The 17,230-nt window shown below is 37.1% G+C and overlaps 1 protein-coding gene across 1 annotated transcript in view; it reads right to left on the reverse strand.

The window, feature by feature from the left end:
• Window positions 1-17,230, reverse strand: part of RAB3C (RAB3C, member RAS oncogene family) — a gene marked incomplete at both ends in the record, with an annotated part of 114,125 nt that overhangs the window by 53,259 nt on the left and 43,636 nt on the right. The window contains one exon of the mRNA XM_080362651.1: window positions 4,664-4,782. Coding sequence (XP_080218777.1) covers window positions 4,664-4,782 — 119 coding nt within the window. The remainder of the gene's footprint in view (window positions 1-4,663; window positions 4,783-17,230) is intronic.

A 17,230-nucleotide genomic window follows, 5' to 3' on the forward strand; every position in this document is an offset into this window, starting at 1 on the left:
CAGCAGACAATGGATTTTTCTTAAATGATAGAACTGTATTCAACATTGAGGGGTAAAAAGAAAAATAGCCTATCTGTAGATCAAGCATATGCTGAGCATGAACATAAGACTGAAATTTTAGAGGTGGAAGTAGAAAGAAGTTATCATTCAAAACACTATACCCTTTAGCAGTGCTGACACTAACCTGATGGCCTTAATTTGCTTTGAGGACTTCTTACATTTGCCCATTAACATGCTAATGTATTTCCCAATTTTATTTTTTCCCTTAATAAAAATTTTAAAAATGCCATCATATCTCTTGTTACAAGAGAGACGTGACAGAACACACAAAAAAGCAACTTGTAGTGTACTGTAACTGTAGCTACTAACTTACAGTTCACTTGAGGTGCTAGAAGGAAAGAAAAAGATTAAAGTTTGAAGAAATTGAGCAGCTTTTTTCCACAATGTTGTCCAGAATGACAACTAGTACTGCCATGCCCAGTAAATCCAGCTGACAAATGCCATGTTGTAATGAATGCTGATATTTTTAAAGACTTAATTCTGAATGTTAAATTGAATTGATAGTAGCATAGGCACTCTTTAAGGTTCTTATTTAAAATAATCTCAAATGATACCTTGAAGAATTTAATTCTAGCTATGAATGTTGTAGGAAACACAGGCCCATCTAATTTCTGGTAACAGCTGAACTTATATTGCACAGCTCAATTATCTGCTCTGGTTTTACCTGATGTCCACTGCTTCAGTTCTATTGTCTTTGTCTAGACCAAATTCCCAGTAACCATCTCCCATATATTATCGGCACAGATGAAGGGCATACAATCAGTATTTCATTCTGCTGGCTTTGATTTGAAATTAACCTAATCTGCTGAGTCAAAGCATGATCAATTTACTGTTTCAGCTAGGAGCCAGATTTTCAGACATCCACACTCCCTGAATAAAAAACAGAAACCATTGGTCCCTGTGAACTTCTGAAAGTCTGTATCTATAAATACTATACTGTATCTATACCATTCAGTGCTGTGAATAGTACCATTGGCATATTTTTCAGAGGAAACAGACCTGAAATTGAAGATAAATACTCTTCAATTATATTATTGAAGTTTCTAAACATTTATACTAACCGATGATAAAGTCCACAGATGACATAAAAAACACTCCAATGGTAAAAAATTATGAAGGACTTGTCAATTTTATAGGTCAGTCTAAGCATGTTAAAGCATATGAGGAACACAGCTATTCAGAGAACACAGGTTAGTTGAATATACCCTAGATATATCCCCTAAATATACCCTAGAAGGCAGCAATTCTAAAGTAACAAAACAACTATAGGATGTGAGCAGTGACAGTGTATTCTTAGCATCATCCTCTGGATGAGACTGAAGGCAATAAATCACTGGGTATACATACAGCAGAATTACCAGAAGTACCAATTCCAGATTTCTCATACCAAAAGTTTTTGAATCGCAACAAAAAAAAAATCTTTATTTAGGTTACAAATGTAACTTGTTACCATCATTCACAGTCTTTAATGTTTTTCTAAATTTCAATTAGAGAAGGGAAGGTATGAATATTTTCTGGAGTCTCTGCAGCATTGTTGAAATCTATTGGACCTTCAAGTCATTTAGCTAAGCTTTTAGACAAAACCCTTTCACAGTCCCACGGAGAGGCGCACAAATGCGTGGCTGCTATACTGTTGCGTATTGGTGCTAATAGGTTAGATAAAATTACAGGTAATGATTTTTTAAGTGTAAAATGTTAATAGTTAAATTAGATATAGAATTCCTCACAGATGAATAGACTCATGCAGACCTCGGCATGGCGTCCAGAAGTACAACTATCCATCTGTTATAAAGGAAAAATGTCAGCCAAACTTCAGACTGAAAAGAATGCCTTTCAATGTAAGCACAACCAATTTGAACTAACTGCTTTTAAAGAAACATCCCAATTCACAAGTTAAACCAAACTCCTTTATACAAATCTAAAAGGTACCTGTAGGGCCACTGTCCTGACTGCAGTGCATTTTCTAGATCAAGCCTTGAAGCTGATGTGATTTGAGCTTGGATTTGGCCTGTTATGCAAGTGTATGAAATGACACCACTGCCTTCAGAGCCACATTTGTCACAGAGAAAAGCATTTTAAGCCCCACAGAGGCTTAAAAGCTCCCACTCCCTCCCCCCGCATTTCATGAATGAGCAGACACATGTGCATAGTCATGGCTACTTTTCTTCAGCATTGGTAACTGAGAGTTTTCTTTAACTTCTCTCACATTCAGAAGCAAGCTGTAGGTTTGTAATTACTATCAACATTGGAGAATGGGCTAATCAAAATCGATTATCAGCTGTGAGATGGGAGGAATAAAACAGAGGAAGCAGGGCAGCAACTGGGCTCATAAAATTAGAAATAAAAATAACGAGAAAATCTATGTCTCATCCTGACAAGTGTGGCACTCTGCCTCTCTGTCATCCCTTTCATCATGCAGATGACTGGTCAGAAGAAGATTTCGGGATATAATAATGCAATTCTTCTTGTCTACCTTATTTCTGTAGTAGCTGCTAACTGTTTGTACAGCTTCTAGATAAAAATGATGGAAAAATAATATTTCACTACATTTAAGAACTCCATAGCTCTTAAATATTTTTTTTGTTTCATTTGATAGGGACTTTTTAAAATTAGTATGAAGCCTAGTTATTTTTCACCAGGAGATAAAGAGCACCAGTCATATGAGATCTAGAATGATGGAAAACAATTAGCTGGGAAAATCAATAATAAGTGCTCAAATTTACACTTGCTATAAGGAAACCTTTGTGTCAGAGGAAGCTAGATAATACATGATATGCCATCTGGTTTGCCCAGAGATGGGGCAATGAGACTTGAAGATTACAGCTAGTCCCAGACAACCATTATCACCTGGTTAACCCAGTGCTTGAACAGAAATAGCCCATGAACAAAAGGATAGCAGAGGCAAAGCAAGAAGGTGCTTCAGCTGGCAGGCCCAGGACTCAGAGGTGCTGGCAGCCACAACTGCAGGTTCAGCTGTGAGGCTAGATGTACTCCTTTATTCCCTCTTTTTCTAGCTTTACCAGCAGCATCTACAAAAAAACTTTCAGCTATGTCCTGCTAGGCAGGAGATTCTGTCTCATGCTGTTGAACAGAACAGCACTCACAAATGTGTAACAGCAAGCACTCAGCACGATGCCTCCAGCCTGTATTATACAAAATGGGCAGAACATCCCTTTGGTGTAATAAGTCACAGTGAGCAAATATGTCTTCCTCTGGGAGTATCAAGCAAAACTCCTCTCAGATACATTCAGCTGTTGAAAAGCTGGTTGTCTGGTCTATACTCATCATGTCAGCTTATCACTTCTCTAGTAAATGGAAATAGATGGTCATAAGAGCAATTTGGTGTGCAACTGTACAGATAACTGATGAAGAGGAGAAGGTGGGACACACTGGAGGTGCCCCTTTTCCCTGGAAGAGTGCGAATGACCGCATGCCTAATGCTTACATAGGAAATGTTAAGCAACCCAGGATCCCAGTTGCAGAGCAGAATTGAGCTAAGATTCTCAGTTCTTATTTTCAGAATGGTTAATGACCAGGCTCAGTATATACAGACCAAGAAAAACTGCAGGTGTAGAGAGGGAAGGTGTTCCATGGCTATAGTGACACTTTCTGTCACAATAATTAATAGAAGAGGGTGGAAAAGTTTTATTTTTCTTGAAGAGTCTGAGGCTGAGTAACAATTCTTGTTAGAAACAGGCATCACAGCATCACTGCCTCTTACTTTGTGTGAAATGTGTTTCTGAACTTGCCTGTCTTGAAAGAAGTACATAGTAGTGTATATCTTTAAACAAGTTTCAAAAAGCCAGAGAAACATACTGAACAAATCACAAAAACTCCAAACAAAATCCTTTCTTAAACACAGTTCTCTCATGGCAATGGCATACAAGAGAACACATAGAACACACAGGACAAACGCTATTCCTGTTACTCAGAGCACTGCCAGGAGGAGCTCAGATATTAAAATAACTTGTGAAGGAACAGATCACTGATATTAACTTTACCTTTCCTTTTGGGTCAGCTTGAAAAAAGCCTTAGGTTGTTTGGATGCTGACGGACCCCTATCTGATCAAAATGACACACTTTTACAGAGACATCTTGACATTCACATAATACAAGGTGATATAACCACTAGTAATTTTAGGTTCTGCTATTTGGATGAAGTTTGCTCATCGTTTTTACATGAGGTACAAGACTGACAGCATAATGTGTAACCGTCTGTGGTTAAAAGTAACACGACGAAAAATTAAATTAAAAGACAGCCCTGACACATGGTATCTCATTTTTTTTGTGTGAAATATGGAAACACTTCTTGGTATCTTAGCAGTTACTTTCCAGACTAACACATAGCTGGTTTTAGTAGTATGAATAACATACATCAGCTGAAATAACAGAAAATACACTGGTTACAATTAATTATATGGAACACATTTTAAAGTATTAATTTGTCTTTCCAGAAAAAAAGCCTCACTGTATACTCGGACATACGAATACTTGTGTACTTTATTTGGAAATAAGATTTCAAAAATAATTTACACTGTCACAGTAGGTGATTGATATCAAATATTCTCTGTCCTATTTAATAAAAATTCCAGGTTTTACTTACCAGTCCTGCACAGCATTGAAAGATTCCTCATTCGTGATGTCATACATTAAAATGAAGCCCATTGCACCCCGGTAGTAAGCAGTGGTAATAGTTCTGTATCTCTCCTGACCTGCTGTGTCCTGAAATAATAACAAACAAAATTTTTATGTTGCAAATAAATTAATAAATGATTTTTTTTTTCAATAGAAAGAAAACTCTGATGGCAGTTATTGTATAACTCTGCAATCCTATTCATAAAACTAATTAAGGTGGAGAACACTGGGAATAACAGGAAAAGGAGAATTCTGCATTGAATCATTATAAGAGGGATGCATCCATTCTGTCATCAGATGCAAGTGGAGAGAAGCAGAATAGCCTGGCCCTCTGTCAGGTCATATATACTGACTCATTCACGGGTTCATGTCATTCAGCTTGAGACTTGGGTAAGAACCTTGTCTCCTGCTCCTGCCTTGTACCTTCCCAGTTCAACAGAGGGGACAGGTAAAGTCTCACATCCCGGATAAAATGCTGGGACAAAATAGCATCCTTAGCATCTTCATTGTAAGATCAGGATGATCATGAAGTCTGGAAATATCCCGATCAAAGAGGAAATGTCTAGTTGTTCTGTTCTTGAGATTTTAAGCCATTGGTACACTTGTCAGCTTCAGGACCAATATAATCTGCCTTGCAAAATAAAAACTGGGGTGCAGTGCATTTAAAATAAGGATGATATCTGACCAAAAAAAAAAAAAAAAAGTTTGTTATCAGTCCATTACCTCAAAACAGTTTTCTCTCTCATTCTCTGTATCTTGTTGTCATGGTTTAACCTGAGCTAGCAATACAACCACAATAGCTGCTCACTCACCCCCCACCCCACCACAATAGGGGAGAGAATCAAAAGGGAAGGGAGAAACTTGGGCCAAGATAAACATGGTTTAATAAAATAACAAAATACTAACACACTACTAGTAAATATCTGTATAAAATATAAAAAAAAGATACTCAAGGTAATTCCTCAACAAATTCTGGCCATACGGAGCAGCCAGTCCCAGGGAGCAACTCAGTCCCAACAGCTGATCCCAAAGAGAAAAGAAAGAGGAAAAAGGCAGCAAGGCTCAGAGGCCTCTGCAAGATGGCAAAAGGCCAAACTAAATGTCCCAGATCAAACTCCCATGGCTCTAAAGAAAGCACCCCAGAGCCAGAGCAAGAACACCCCAGAGAAAAAGACAGAGTGAAAGAAGAAGTTCCCAGCTCCTTAAATAAGAAGCATGATGCTAATGGGATGGAATACTCTCATTGATCAGCCTGGATGTCAGTCAAGCTCTGCCCCATCCCTTCCCCCCTTCCTTGCTGCCTCACACCTGTGGGCAGAGCACTCAGAATGTCCTTGGCTGTCAGACCAGAGCAATTAAAAACATTAACTCTGTTCTGGGGTGTTATCTCTTGTTCTCAAACTAAGTCCAAATAATGAGTGTGCTAGCTATGGAAAAAAAAAAAGGGTTCCTAACTGCATTAAGAAAATTAACCCATTTTCAGTCAAACCAGCACACTCATTCAAATGACTTGAAAGTAAGAATTGTAAGTCAACCTTTCTCTGACTGCTTCTTTTACCTATTTCCATTAAAAAATTCCCACAGAAGGGACTACCTGTTGCTATACATATATATGTATATGCATGTATGTATATGTATACATATATGTATGTACATGTATATATGCAACGTCTAGCATAACCACCCACGTCTGTACTGCAATTGTGAGACAATAGGAATAACTGAAATACAGGAAATGTGTAAGTATTTCCTGTTCCAGAACACCTTTTTAATATTTTTAAACCATATACATTTGAAATGTTATATGAGACGTGTAACATTTCAGCACAATCTGGTAACTGTCTAACAGATCACCTGCATGTATTAAATTTTAATGAAATTTTTAAACTAATAAAACTACTTCTGATTTTGTGAGTGGGTAAGAAATAGTTTACTTTAGAATAAGGACAAATTTATTTAATTTGCCTTCCTAGAGAGAGAGAAGGATAACCAGTGATAAACGATGCTTAATTTGGCATGTTTTCTGAAGTGGTTCCTGGGCTATCAGTATTGCCTTATGAACAAGGCAATACACATTCTTTACACATATATCATTTATCTTGTAAGCTTTCTTTACACATATATCATTTATCTTGTAAGCTAATAGAATAATAATAATAATAAAAAAAGATATTAGAATCATAGAATAGTTTGTGTGGGAAAAGGCCTTCAAAGTTCATTTAGTCCAGCATGGGGCATCTGCCACCTCTCTGGGCAACCTATGCCAGTGTTTCACTACCCTCATAATAAAATATTTCCTCTTCATGTCTAGTCTGAGCCACCCCTGTTGCAGCTTGAAATCATTACCACTTGTCCTATCGCAACATGCCCTGCTAAAAAGTCTGTCCCCATCTTTCTTACAGGCTCTTTTTAAGTGCTGAAAAGCCACAATAAGGTCTCCCTGGTGCCTTATCTTCTCCAGGCTGAACAGCCCCAGCTCTCTCAGCCTGTCCTCACAGGAGAGCTGTTCCAGCCCTCTGATCACTTTCATGGCCTCCACTCAACGATCTCCTTCGGGTCCATGTCTTTCCTGTACTGAGGGTTCCAGAGCTGGACACAGAACTCCAGGTGGGGTCTCACCAGAGCAGAGTAGAGGAGCAGAATCACCTCCCTCAACCTGCTGGCTACACTCCTTTATAATTGGCCTTCCACATACATCAGAAACCACTTATAGAATAAGAAACATAACCAAGACAGTTACTGAAACCAAACACGGTTTTAGGTAAAACACATGGATTCTCTTCATTCTGGATTGCAGTCTCTACTGTCTTGATGTAGTTCCAGTGTTCCAAGATGGAAAGCTAATGCAGAAGCCAGACTCTAACAGGTCTCACAGGAGGTTAGGTTATATCTTTGCAGCAAAGGTCAGACAGACCTAAACCTTTTCTGCTTATATTCTGAGGTGGTTAAGTCTATATCAACTGTGGTCTGGAGGGTGGATAGCTGCATTGACAGAACTACTCCCAGATTTGCTGGTGGTATTACTGAATATTAAGGTATGCAGGATCTCATGCTAAGCCTGTGTGTATTCTGATAGTCAGAGATCAGTTCTTTCTCAGTAGGTCATAGTCTGTCAGTAAGAAAAAAAGTATCATTGAAATCTTGAGTAAAATGATTTATTAGCAGAAGAAATATTACCTGTCATTATTTCAAACCATTTATTTGTATACATTTTATGGAGTAAGTTTCATTTTCACAAGTTTTGCTGATTTCATTTACTTGATATTGGAGAAAAAAGCTGGGAGGGACAGAAGGAAAATATGGCCTATAGCAAGCACACAGCCTTTCTGTACAGAAGAGATATGATTTTCAAATGAGTTTTGTCAGTGTCTATCTACTTGTTTGTCAGTCAGAGACATATATAGTTGGAAATACAGTCATATGACACGCAGTAGCCCACTGTCACTGAAGCAAATCTTATTTTGCTGTGGGTGATTTCCATTGGAGTCTCTCTGCAAATAAGAATAAACAGTCCTAGCAATAAAACTGTAATTATTTTCTGTGCAACATTAAAGGTAGGTAGTGTGGGCTTTAAGCACTCTTGATTACAGAGAATGAAAAATTAGTGTAAAGGAAGACAAATCAAGATAAAAGTTGTTAAATAATTTTACAGAAAGGGAAATGAAGCTGCAGATGAAGATCCAAACACCAACTGACTTTGGGACAGGGGATGTTCTTCTGGACCTAGGCATTTGATTTGTGTCAATATGGCAAGAAACCAGGTATTTGTTTATTTTTTTTTGTTTTGTTTGTTTGAATTTTGTTTTGTTTTGTTTTCAATACAGGCACCTAATATGTGCCTGTAGGTAACATTATGTTAATGTCATGATAAAGAAGATGATTTTCTACAGTGTGGCATACATGGATGACCATGAACAAAGAGGAATTTATTGGTTTCAAACATTGATAATCACATTCCTGTTGGTATTACTTTCTATTCACTTGCTTTAAGGAAGTGACTAAAATTGTAATTGGTCTAATGTACAAATTATTCAGTAGAATGTTTACAATCATGTAAGAAATGAACCCAAATATTAGTAAGAAATGCTGTCAAAATTCTGTGCTCTGCACATTCATAAGTATCTCCTTTCCATTCTGACTAGAATATATTCATAAATGCCCACACATTAGAGACAACAAAAACATTAATATTAAATATTACAATTTATTACAATGATTTAATGTATTTGAAGCAGATGATGCAACAATCTAAGTGGCCTTTCTCTCTGTTTATTAGCATTTATTTTTATGGAAGAGCTGAGCAGAAAAAAACTAATTTCCATATTTCATCATATTTATATCTGTAAATCACTATGATTTTATCCTCAGGTACTCTTTTGTACTTGTACTTGAAAAAAGCCTTTTTCAATTCAGGTATGGTTACTACCTGCTACTATGTTATCTTAGTCTTTTTTTGCAAGACCTTGGAGTTAGAATCTGACAGCCATCATTTTAGGTTTAAATTCTGAAATATAACATCTACATTTTGGACTGACTGATGTTTATTTCTAAGCAAACTAAATAAAATAAACCTCAGGAAGAAAAAAATTCGACTTGTTGTTGACTGGCGTTTTAATCAAGGCACTTAGTTTCCATCGTTGGTGGGCAGAAAATAGAGACCATCTTGTGGGCCTTTTCATCCGTGTAGGCAATGTTTGGTAAGGCCAACTGCTTGTTCATTAAAGAAGCAGAGTGGAAAAGAAGGGAATGAAGGACAGCGAGGGACTGCTTTATGAAAAGTTCCATGGACAGAAGACAAAAAAGAGGTATTTTAAAGATCTTAGTCAAAACAAAATGGGTCTCAGTAACTGCAAGAAATACTTTCAAATATTATTCACATTCATAAATTCTGTTTTTAATGAAGTTCCCACAATTCGACTAGTTTCTGGTTAGGTGATCCTATCTTAGGCATTTTTTTAAATAGACACCAGATTTTAGATATTAAATCACAGAAAGATAAGGTTTAGTGGACATAGAACTTCAGAAATTATCCAGTTTCTAAGCATTGCATACAGCACACTGGCTAATAGCCCATGGTTCAGAGTATTTGGAAGACTGAGATTTGCACAGTTTGGCCTTGTGTACTCTGATGTCTCTGGTATGGATTTTCGTGTGTGGGTTTGTTTTTCTTTTCCTTAATTATTTTTTTCAATTATAAGTGAAATTAGATATTTGCAAACATTTTTGTACTCCAGATCCTTATATGTATACTTTCATATTACAAAACTTTTGCCAGAAATACGATAGCTAAAAGGGCCACTAAAGCTTTTCCATCAGTAAAGATCCTGAATAGGGCATGCATATCTATAGACAGTGAAAGAGGCATCGTAGAGGTATAGACTGAGTGCAAACTATGTTTCTAGTTCAGTGTGAAGATAGCAACCTGGTATGTATTTGGCCAACTCTCCTTTAACATATATGTATCAATGGTATGGAAAGAGTAAATCTAGATTATCTTGACTGTTCATCTGAGTTAAACTTAAGGCTCTGAATTTGACAGTACAATAAATCCTAAAGTGAATATATATTAGTTATTTTTACAGTAACCACATTAACCAGGTTTTGTCCTGTGCTCTCCCTTGAAACAGCCCTTCAATAATGGTATAGGAAGTTTCCTACAGATTCCTATTATTAGTGTGTAACTGCCATACCATTGAAGGCTGTAGTGTATTGGGAATGCACCAGTGGCTGACAACAACGCTCCCAGAGAAGAGGAAAGATATAACATAATAGACATCTGTTCAAGTAGAAACACTTAGGAATAGCAAGCTAGGTAACTCACAAATAACCTGTATTCCACACGAAGTTATGAGCTTACTGGGCTGGAAAGTCTCAAAACAGAGAAAACAAGGTTCTGATAGTAATCTTGAAAATAATAAGTATTTAAGCTTGCAAAGTCAATTAGCTGAGTTAATTTAGCAGAAGTAAATCCCCCTGTCTTACTGTCAAGTCCTCTAAGCCAGACTCCATCCAGAATGTGCCATACCAGCTTAGACTATACCAACGTTTTTGAGCAGTACCTTAAATCAGACCCTTGAATTAATTTACTGAACATGTGCTCTCCTCCTCACCTTCGCCTAGCACTGCACTACTCACAGGAACAACACTTTATGTAAATAACTCCCAAGTGGAGTTGTTTATTAGTAATGCAGACAGTTTTGAAGGTGAAAGCAAACAGCATTTGGCAGCAAGAATTTTTAACGAGCCTGTCATGAAGGAATCCAGTCTGCAAAACACAAACTTATTTTGTAGCACACTTGAGTGAGTCTGTGCCTCTGCATTTCTGTTCTGTATGCTAAACATACAAATATCTTTTTAGATCCACTTCCTCACATTATGAGCTTTACTCATATCACAATACAGCTTGTGTTATGTGTCAAAAAACTGGCAGCAGTAGAGGATGATTTCTTGGATGGAATTTTTATCTCTGCTGCACATTCACAACATTGGAGACAAGGCAAACAGAAAGATAAAATTAGAAATGTGAATTGGGTGAATTCTCACTTTGCAGGTCAAAATTTTTTGTTAAGGTAAAAGAAATTGGCACAGCAATCAAGATTGGCCACTCCTTTCTGAGTTTCATGTTTCTTTCCTGCTGTTGCTTCTCAAAGGTTATTTATATACTCCATCAAACAGACTGTATTTCTTTGGTTTCTCCTATTGATATATTATATATAAGGACTTGAGGCAGTAAGTGAATGAAAATCTAAACTGGCTCTTTCAGAGCAGCACAAAAGGTGTCTCTGATCTTTCCTCAGGGATCTCTGGGTTCTCAAGAAAGAAAGGATAAAAAGAAAAGTAGGACAAACAAAGGAAAAACAGTAAGAGAGCTGTTCAGGGAGTGGCAAGGGACAACCTCTGCAAAAGCCCTCTTGAGATGGGGGGCAGGCAGGGGTAAAGTCATCTGAAGCCCACTGCTAACCACCCAGGAAGAACATCTGAGGGTTTATAGCAAAAGCAACTAGGCAGGGCACAAAGTGGACAAGGAGCAAACTTGCTGGAGCAGGAGGAGCTGACTATCCTGGGAGCACCGTTTCTGAACAAACAGCACTTCCAACAGAAAGCATTAGGCACATAGAAACACTAATATATTAACATTTACAAGTAGGAATGGGAAACACAGTTCAAAACAGTTTATTTAGCTAATGTATGCACAAAAGATGTAACACTGAATACTGCCAACTCATTCTTTGCTTATGTACCTCAGCTGCCCTTTCCAGAATTCTCATGGCTTTGATTTCCCTGGAATTTTTCTTTTATATACATGCATGCATATATATATTTATGTCTGTATGTATGCATGCGTTTGTAGAAATATATACATATAGAAATACATACAGAAATATATACATGTGGAGCGTGAAAAGCCAGCTACTAAGCTTGCCAGTACATATCTGCTAGACCTATGTGCTAGTCCTTAAATCTCACCCCCAAATCACAGCTGACAGTTAATTCATTGTATAGGAGGGATGTGGGAGCATGGCAGGGACAGCTGGAAATAGCTGGGGCTAAAGAAGTGGGGAGCGCCATTATTCCAAATGTGGCTAGCAAAAAAGGGCGTGGGAGGGCTCTCCTGGCAGGCAGAAAGTGATGCAGAGATTGCGCTAGAAAGACAGTTTGGCTCCAAGAAAGCTCAAATTGGGATTGCAAAAGTACTTTACTGTCAGATTTGCTTTCTCTTACTCCATCCATGCCAGTGGTGACTGTGCTTGAAGTTAATTTCCTTTTAAATTTTCTCATTTTCTCCCTTCCTGTTCTTTCGTCTCTCTTCTTCTTTATTTTTAAGACTCGCATACAATGTTCATTCTCTGCAGTTCAGCTACCATGCCTTCCTACCACTGCCTCCTTTCTAGCTCAGTGCAGCTTGACCTCAGTTGCCACCAGTTCTGGCACGAGTTTTGAGCCACATTGCCATTTCAGGTCATGCCTCCCTCTTTCCCTGCCATGAGCTGCAGCTTTCTCCTTGTCCTGTCTTTGCTTTGGTTGTGGTCTGTCCTGATCTGTTGGAAGTGAGGATCAATTCCTCTTGTCCTTCTTCTCCACCTTTGGACACACCTTATAAAGCACCTGTCAAAACAGTAGAACCTGGCATTCTTTCAAAGGTAAGACAGATTAATTAAAGTACAACTTTATATTTTCATGAAGCTTCATATTAGGTCTTAAGAAGAATCTCTCTTTCTGGAAAGGCTCAGGTTTTGCCTTCAAGATCCTTATTTTTTAAATTTTATTTTATTTTATGAAAATTGTTACAGAATCAAACATTAACTACAACTGCCAAAAAGAGTATTGTGGAAATAATGAATTTAAAAAATCTAATTTGCACATCATATGATAATACAAGTATTTTTAATGAATAAAATTAAAAGACAAATTAATATTGGAGCCCAGCTTGTAACTACAGCTCAGGAAAAATCCATTGAATAACTTTCTAGTTGTATTATTTTCAAATACTTGTAAATTAGACTGTAAAAATTTCCTCATATATTTCAGAAAAAGAATGAAACAAGAGAGAAACAGTCTGAAAAAATAGTTACATACAAACAAATTCACCAAAGCTGTGATAAGGGTCTTTGTTCTACAGGCAGCTATTACCAAATGGGTAGCACTGGAAAAACAGGTGATATTCTGAGTTTTGTCACATTTTTTTTTTTTAAAGTTCTTGCTCTCAGATTTCTGTGAATGTACAAGAATAGCTATGTTTTTCTTTCCATTTTTGAAAACCTTTGTAGTCAGAGATAAAAAATGTGTCCTAGTGCATAATCAAAAAAAATGAAAGGCATTTAATATGGACTAAAATTAGTGCATTAGGAATAAAACTTGTACTGAAACCAAAATAATTTTTGAATGCTGACATCTGGCACTGAATTCTGGTAAAGCTTGAGATGATCAGAACAACCTGCTTTTGAGGGAAAGGGACACAAAGAAATATTAGATCTCTAATAGCATTACAAGGTATGATAATCTTAGAAACCTGACACTCAAATACACTATGGACAATCTTCAGACTTGACAGAGAGTCTCCTTAAGCTCCTGAAGTGTACTTGCTAATTTAGGCACTAAACAAACAGCAGGTCACTGTACTTACAGTGGGATGAGGAACAGTTGCAACAGAGTCAGTCTTAATGCTATGAGACTGATGCCTGTTAAGAAAATAAGAAGCCAAGGTACTTCATCGATAGATGAAGCAGGCACTAAAAATCCTTTTGTCCTTGTCTCACTTGGCTTTGTTGACTGTTAAATGTATTTGCACCTTGCCAGTGTTTCCAACTGGCTTGTCCACCCACAAAGCACTCGGTAGCCTAAGAACTGGTGTATTCTTGCCCTATGATAAATGTGAGGATTTTTTTTTTGTCTGTTAGTTTTTTCTAGGCGGGGAGTGAGGTGTTGTGGGTTTTTGTTTAGGTTTGGGTTTTGATGTGATTATTTTTACAGCTGTACTGAACCTTTTGACATCTTTGATCTTCCACAATTTTTAAAGGCATTTGCCTTTCTTGAGCAGCAATATGAAAAAAATACCAATTTATAATATAAGTTCAGAGACTTAGAGTCAAACAGATTATTATCACATAAACAGAGGACAACATCAAGATATTATTGGAATGCCAGTGTACCTTCCTCATTTCTGCACTTTGATTATATACTTAGAATTCTTTTGGATTAACTACTTCTGTCTAGAATTTATTATTCATAAAATAAGAATAATAAGCTTTCAGCATACCCTCTCCCTTGTCAATCTGTCCTATTCTGCATCTTGAAGACAGTTTCTTTATGAATATTCATCACTGATATTTAATTAACTTACCCTATTATTCAGGATGATATGGGATGCATGGATAGAGAAAAGTTTGACCAGACATTTTGATAATAGCTCTATGTTAGTGGCTCATTGCACTGAGCAAATTTGTATAACAGTGTCATCATGTTTGCTACAATATTATTCAAATCTTTGTTCACTGATTAGCTCACAGTGCCTCTTACCTATTGAGAGCTATGAACATAGTTCTTTCCTTATGACAACACAGAGCGTAGCACATTTTTGTTCTGGGCCTTTTTTAGAAGCACGGTTTTGAAAAATGAAGAAGCATAGTTTTTCAAAAATGAATCATGGTGCAAAGAATCTTTTGAAGCCATAAAACAAGGACTTTCGCCAGAAACTCTTGCTCCAATTCTGCTTCCCTTGTGATAAACCCCTGTATTTAAATCTGCAGTGAAGTTTCTCTCATTTGGAACAAATTACAGGAATGTTCCTATTAAATATTAATAACCTTTCGAACCTTCCCAGGAGTAAAAGAATGGATTTCTGTGCAGAATATTAAGTTTACAAAATATGTTTAAAGGCTCATTAGTATTACTATCAACTTATACTTTTTACATGAAAATGTTTTAAATCTGAGTTACCCATAAAAAGGAACAGAGACTATCTGCAAGACAGAACAAGCTACATTTTACTTATTTTAAACAAGAAATTATAAATGCAATATTTCTGGAAGAGTTGAACCATGGTTGAAGATCAGTCCCACTCAGAACTTCCATGAGGGCTGGTAAAAGGCACAGCTTAGTGCTTTATAAAACCTGCAGATTAATGTGGTCTGTGCTAAAAGAGTTTCCTCCGGCCTTGGCAACAAACTGTGGCTTTAGAGCTGTCTAGAAGATTCCTCGTGCAATGATCTGTACATAACTCCTGTATCCTCGTTCTATGACTGTGGCAGATATTGTCTTCTGAGGCAGACATTAAGGATACCCAAAGAAATTCTGTTAGCTCTTTGTATATCATACATTAGGCAGGTATTTTGAGATTCTAAGGCTTAGGTGAAAAAGCATCAAGTGCTTTCTGGAGAACTTCAGCACTGATGTATCAATGGCACAGAATGCCACCATCTTTTCTCCACTAGCAATGCAGCCCATTCGTGCCTTTCAGGGAGTTGTTCCCTCCCCTGACACAGACCTATTGAGAGCTGTGTTTTCAGGACAGTCTCCATCAAACTGTCCTTTCTTTCACTTTTAACTCCTTTGCCCTCCAACAGTCATCATCAAACACTCCATATGTGACTGTAGGTGAAATCCTTGAACTCCCCAACATAATTACTTTTTCTTTTTCTTTCTTTTCTGAACACAGCGACTAGTAATTCAGGTTTGCAATGATGGGTATCATACAGTGTGATCAGCTAGACAGAATCATTAAAGAACATTAAGTTCCATGTCAGTTCTGTTGTCTTCAACACATGTAGATGAACTTCTCCAAAATGTTTCTGTGTTAGAGGGAAAGACAGAGAAGGTATAGGTGGCACAGGACAGATCAGGTCACCTATCAGGTGCTGGAAGGTGTTTTCACAGCATGGGAGTCCACCAGCATCCAGACAATTTGTGACACAAAGGTGATTCATAAGAGACCAAGAATCTGGCTCCAAGACTTTTCAACTTTGAATGACTTTTCTAGTTCTTCCAAAGCTTATCTTTTATTAAGTCTAATAAGACCCTGGAAAATCTTTTTTTTTTTTTTTTTTCCTCCTGGCTTTTAACTATTTTCGTGTCCTTGTGGAAAAATTCAGAGAACACATCCTTTAAAATGAAAAGATACCTTTGTCATCAACATGCTCCTATAATTATCTGCACCTAGATAGGATTTGCCTATTAATTTGGGAAATCTATTGAAGTCACCAAGAAAAAAAATGTCTGTTCAAAACAAGATGAAATTCCTAGATACACCATAAGCACTGCTAGACTCTCTTCACAAAGGAAAGAAAGGTTAAGATGCCAAATATAATAGAAACAACAATATCATGTACTATATGATTTGGAGTGTGTTTTCATCTGGAAAATATATTACTTAAACTAAAGGCCACTGTGTTCTGCTTGTCAGTAAATACCTCTGCACTATGGGTACATATCGAGAGGTTATACCTAGAACATGTCTCTAATGTCCTGGTATTTGCTAAGAGAAATGTAATTTATGAGAGAACAGGTTATTCTGACAAGGAAATATTTATTTATCCTGAAAACAACTCAGTAGCTGACATGTTTTAATGCACATCAAGCAATCATGACCTCTATGTTGTTCTGGTTCAAGACTGTAAGTTATTAAAGAGAGAGTTGTAAAAAGAAGTTAAATATGTCAGGTGCGATTAATCTATGAATCTTACATAATTTCAAGTACAGTGCACTTATCCTTGCATCCTCTTCTTGGGGAATTCTGGCATAAAGTGGCATAATTAAATCAGATTTAAGCTAAATTGCTATTTAATTTGGCCCCTGGTCTCCCATCTTTTTTAGCTCACACTGGTGATGTGCTTAGCATATGTATAATCATATTTAGCAATTCTAATGACTTCTTTGTAATTTTTAACTCAAACTTTTGAGAAAAACACAGTCCCATCAGAAAGCATAACTGCCAGACCTTTTAGAATAAACTAGACTAGAATATTTCAGTTGGAAGGGGCGTACAACAATCATCTAGTAAAGCTGCCTGACCACTTCAGGGCTGACCAAAGTTACAGCA

The sequence above is a fragment of the Nesoenas mayeri genome (genome assembly GCF_963082525.1).
Source record: "Nesoenas mayeri genome assembly, chromosome: Z".
Lineage (NCBI taxonomy): Eukaryota > Metazoa > Chordata > Aves > Columbiformes > Columbidae > Nesoenas > Nesoenas mayeri.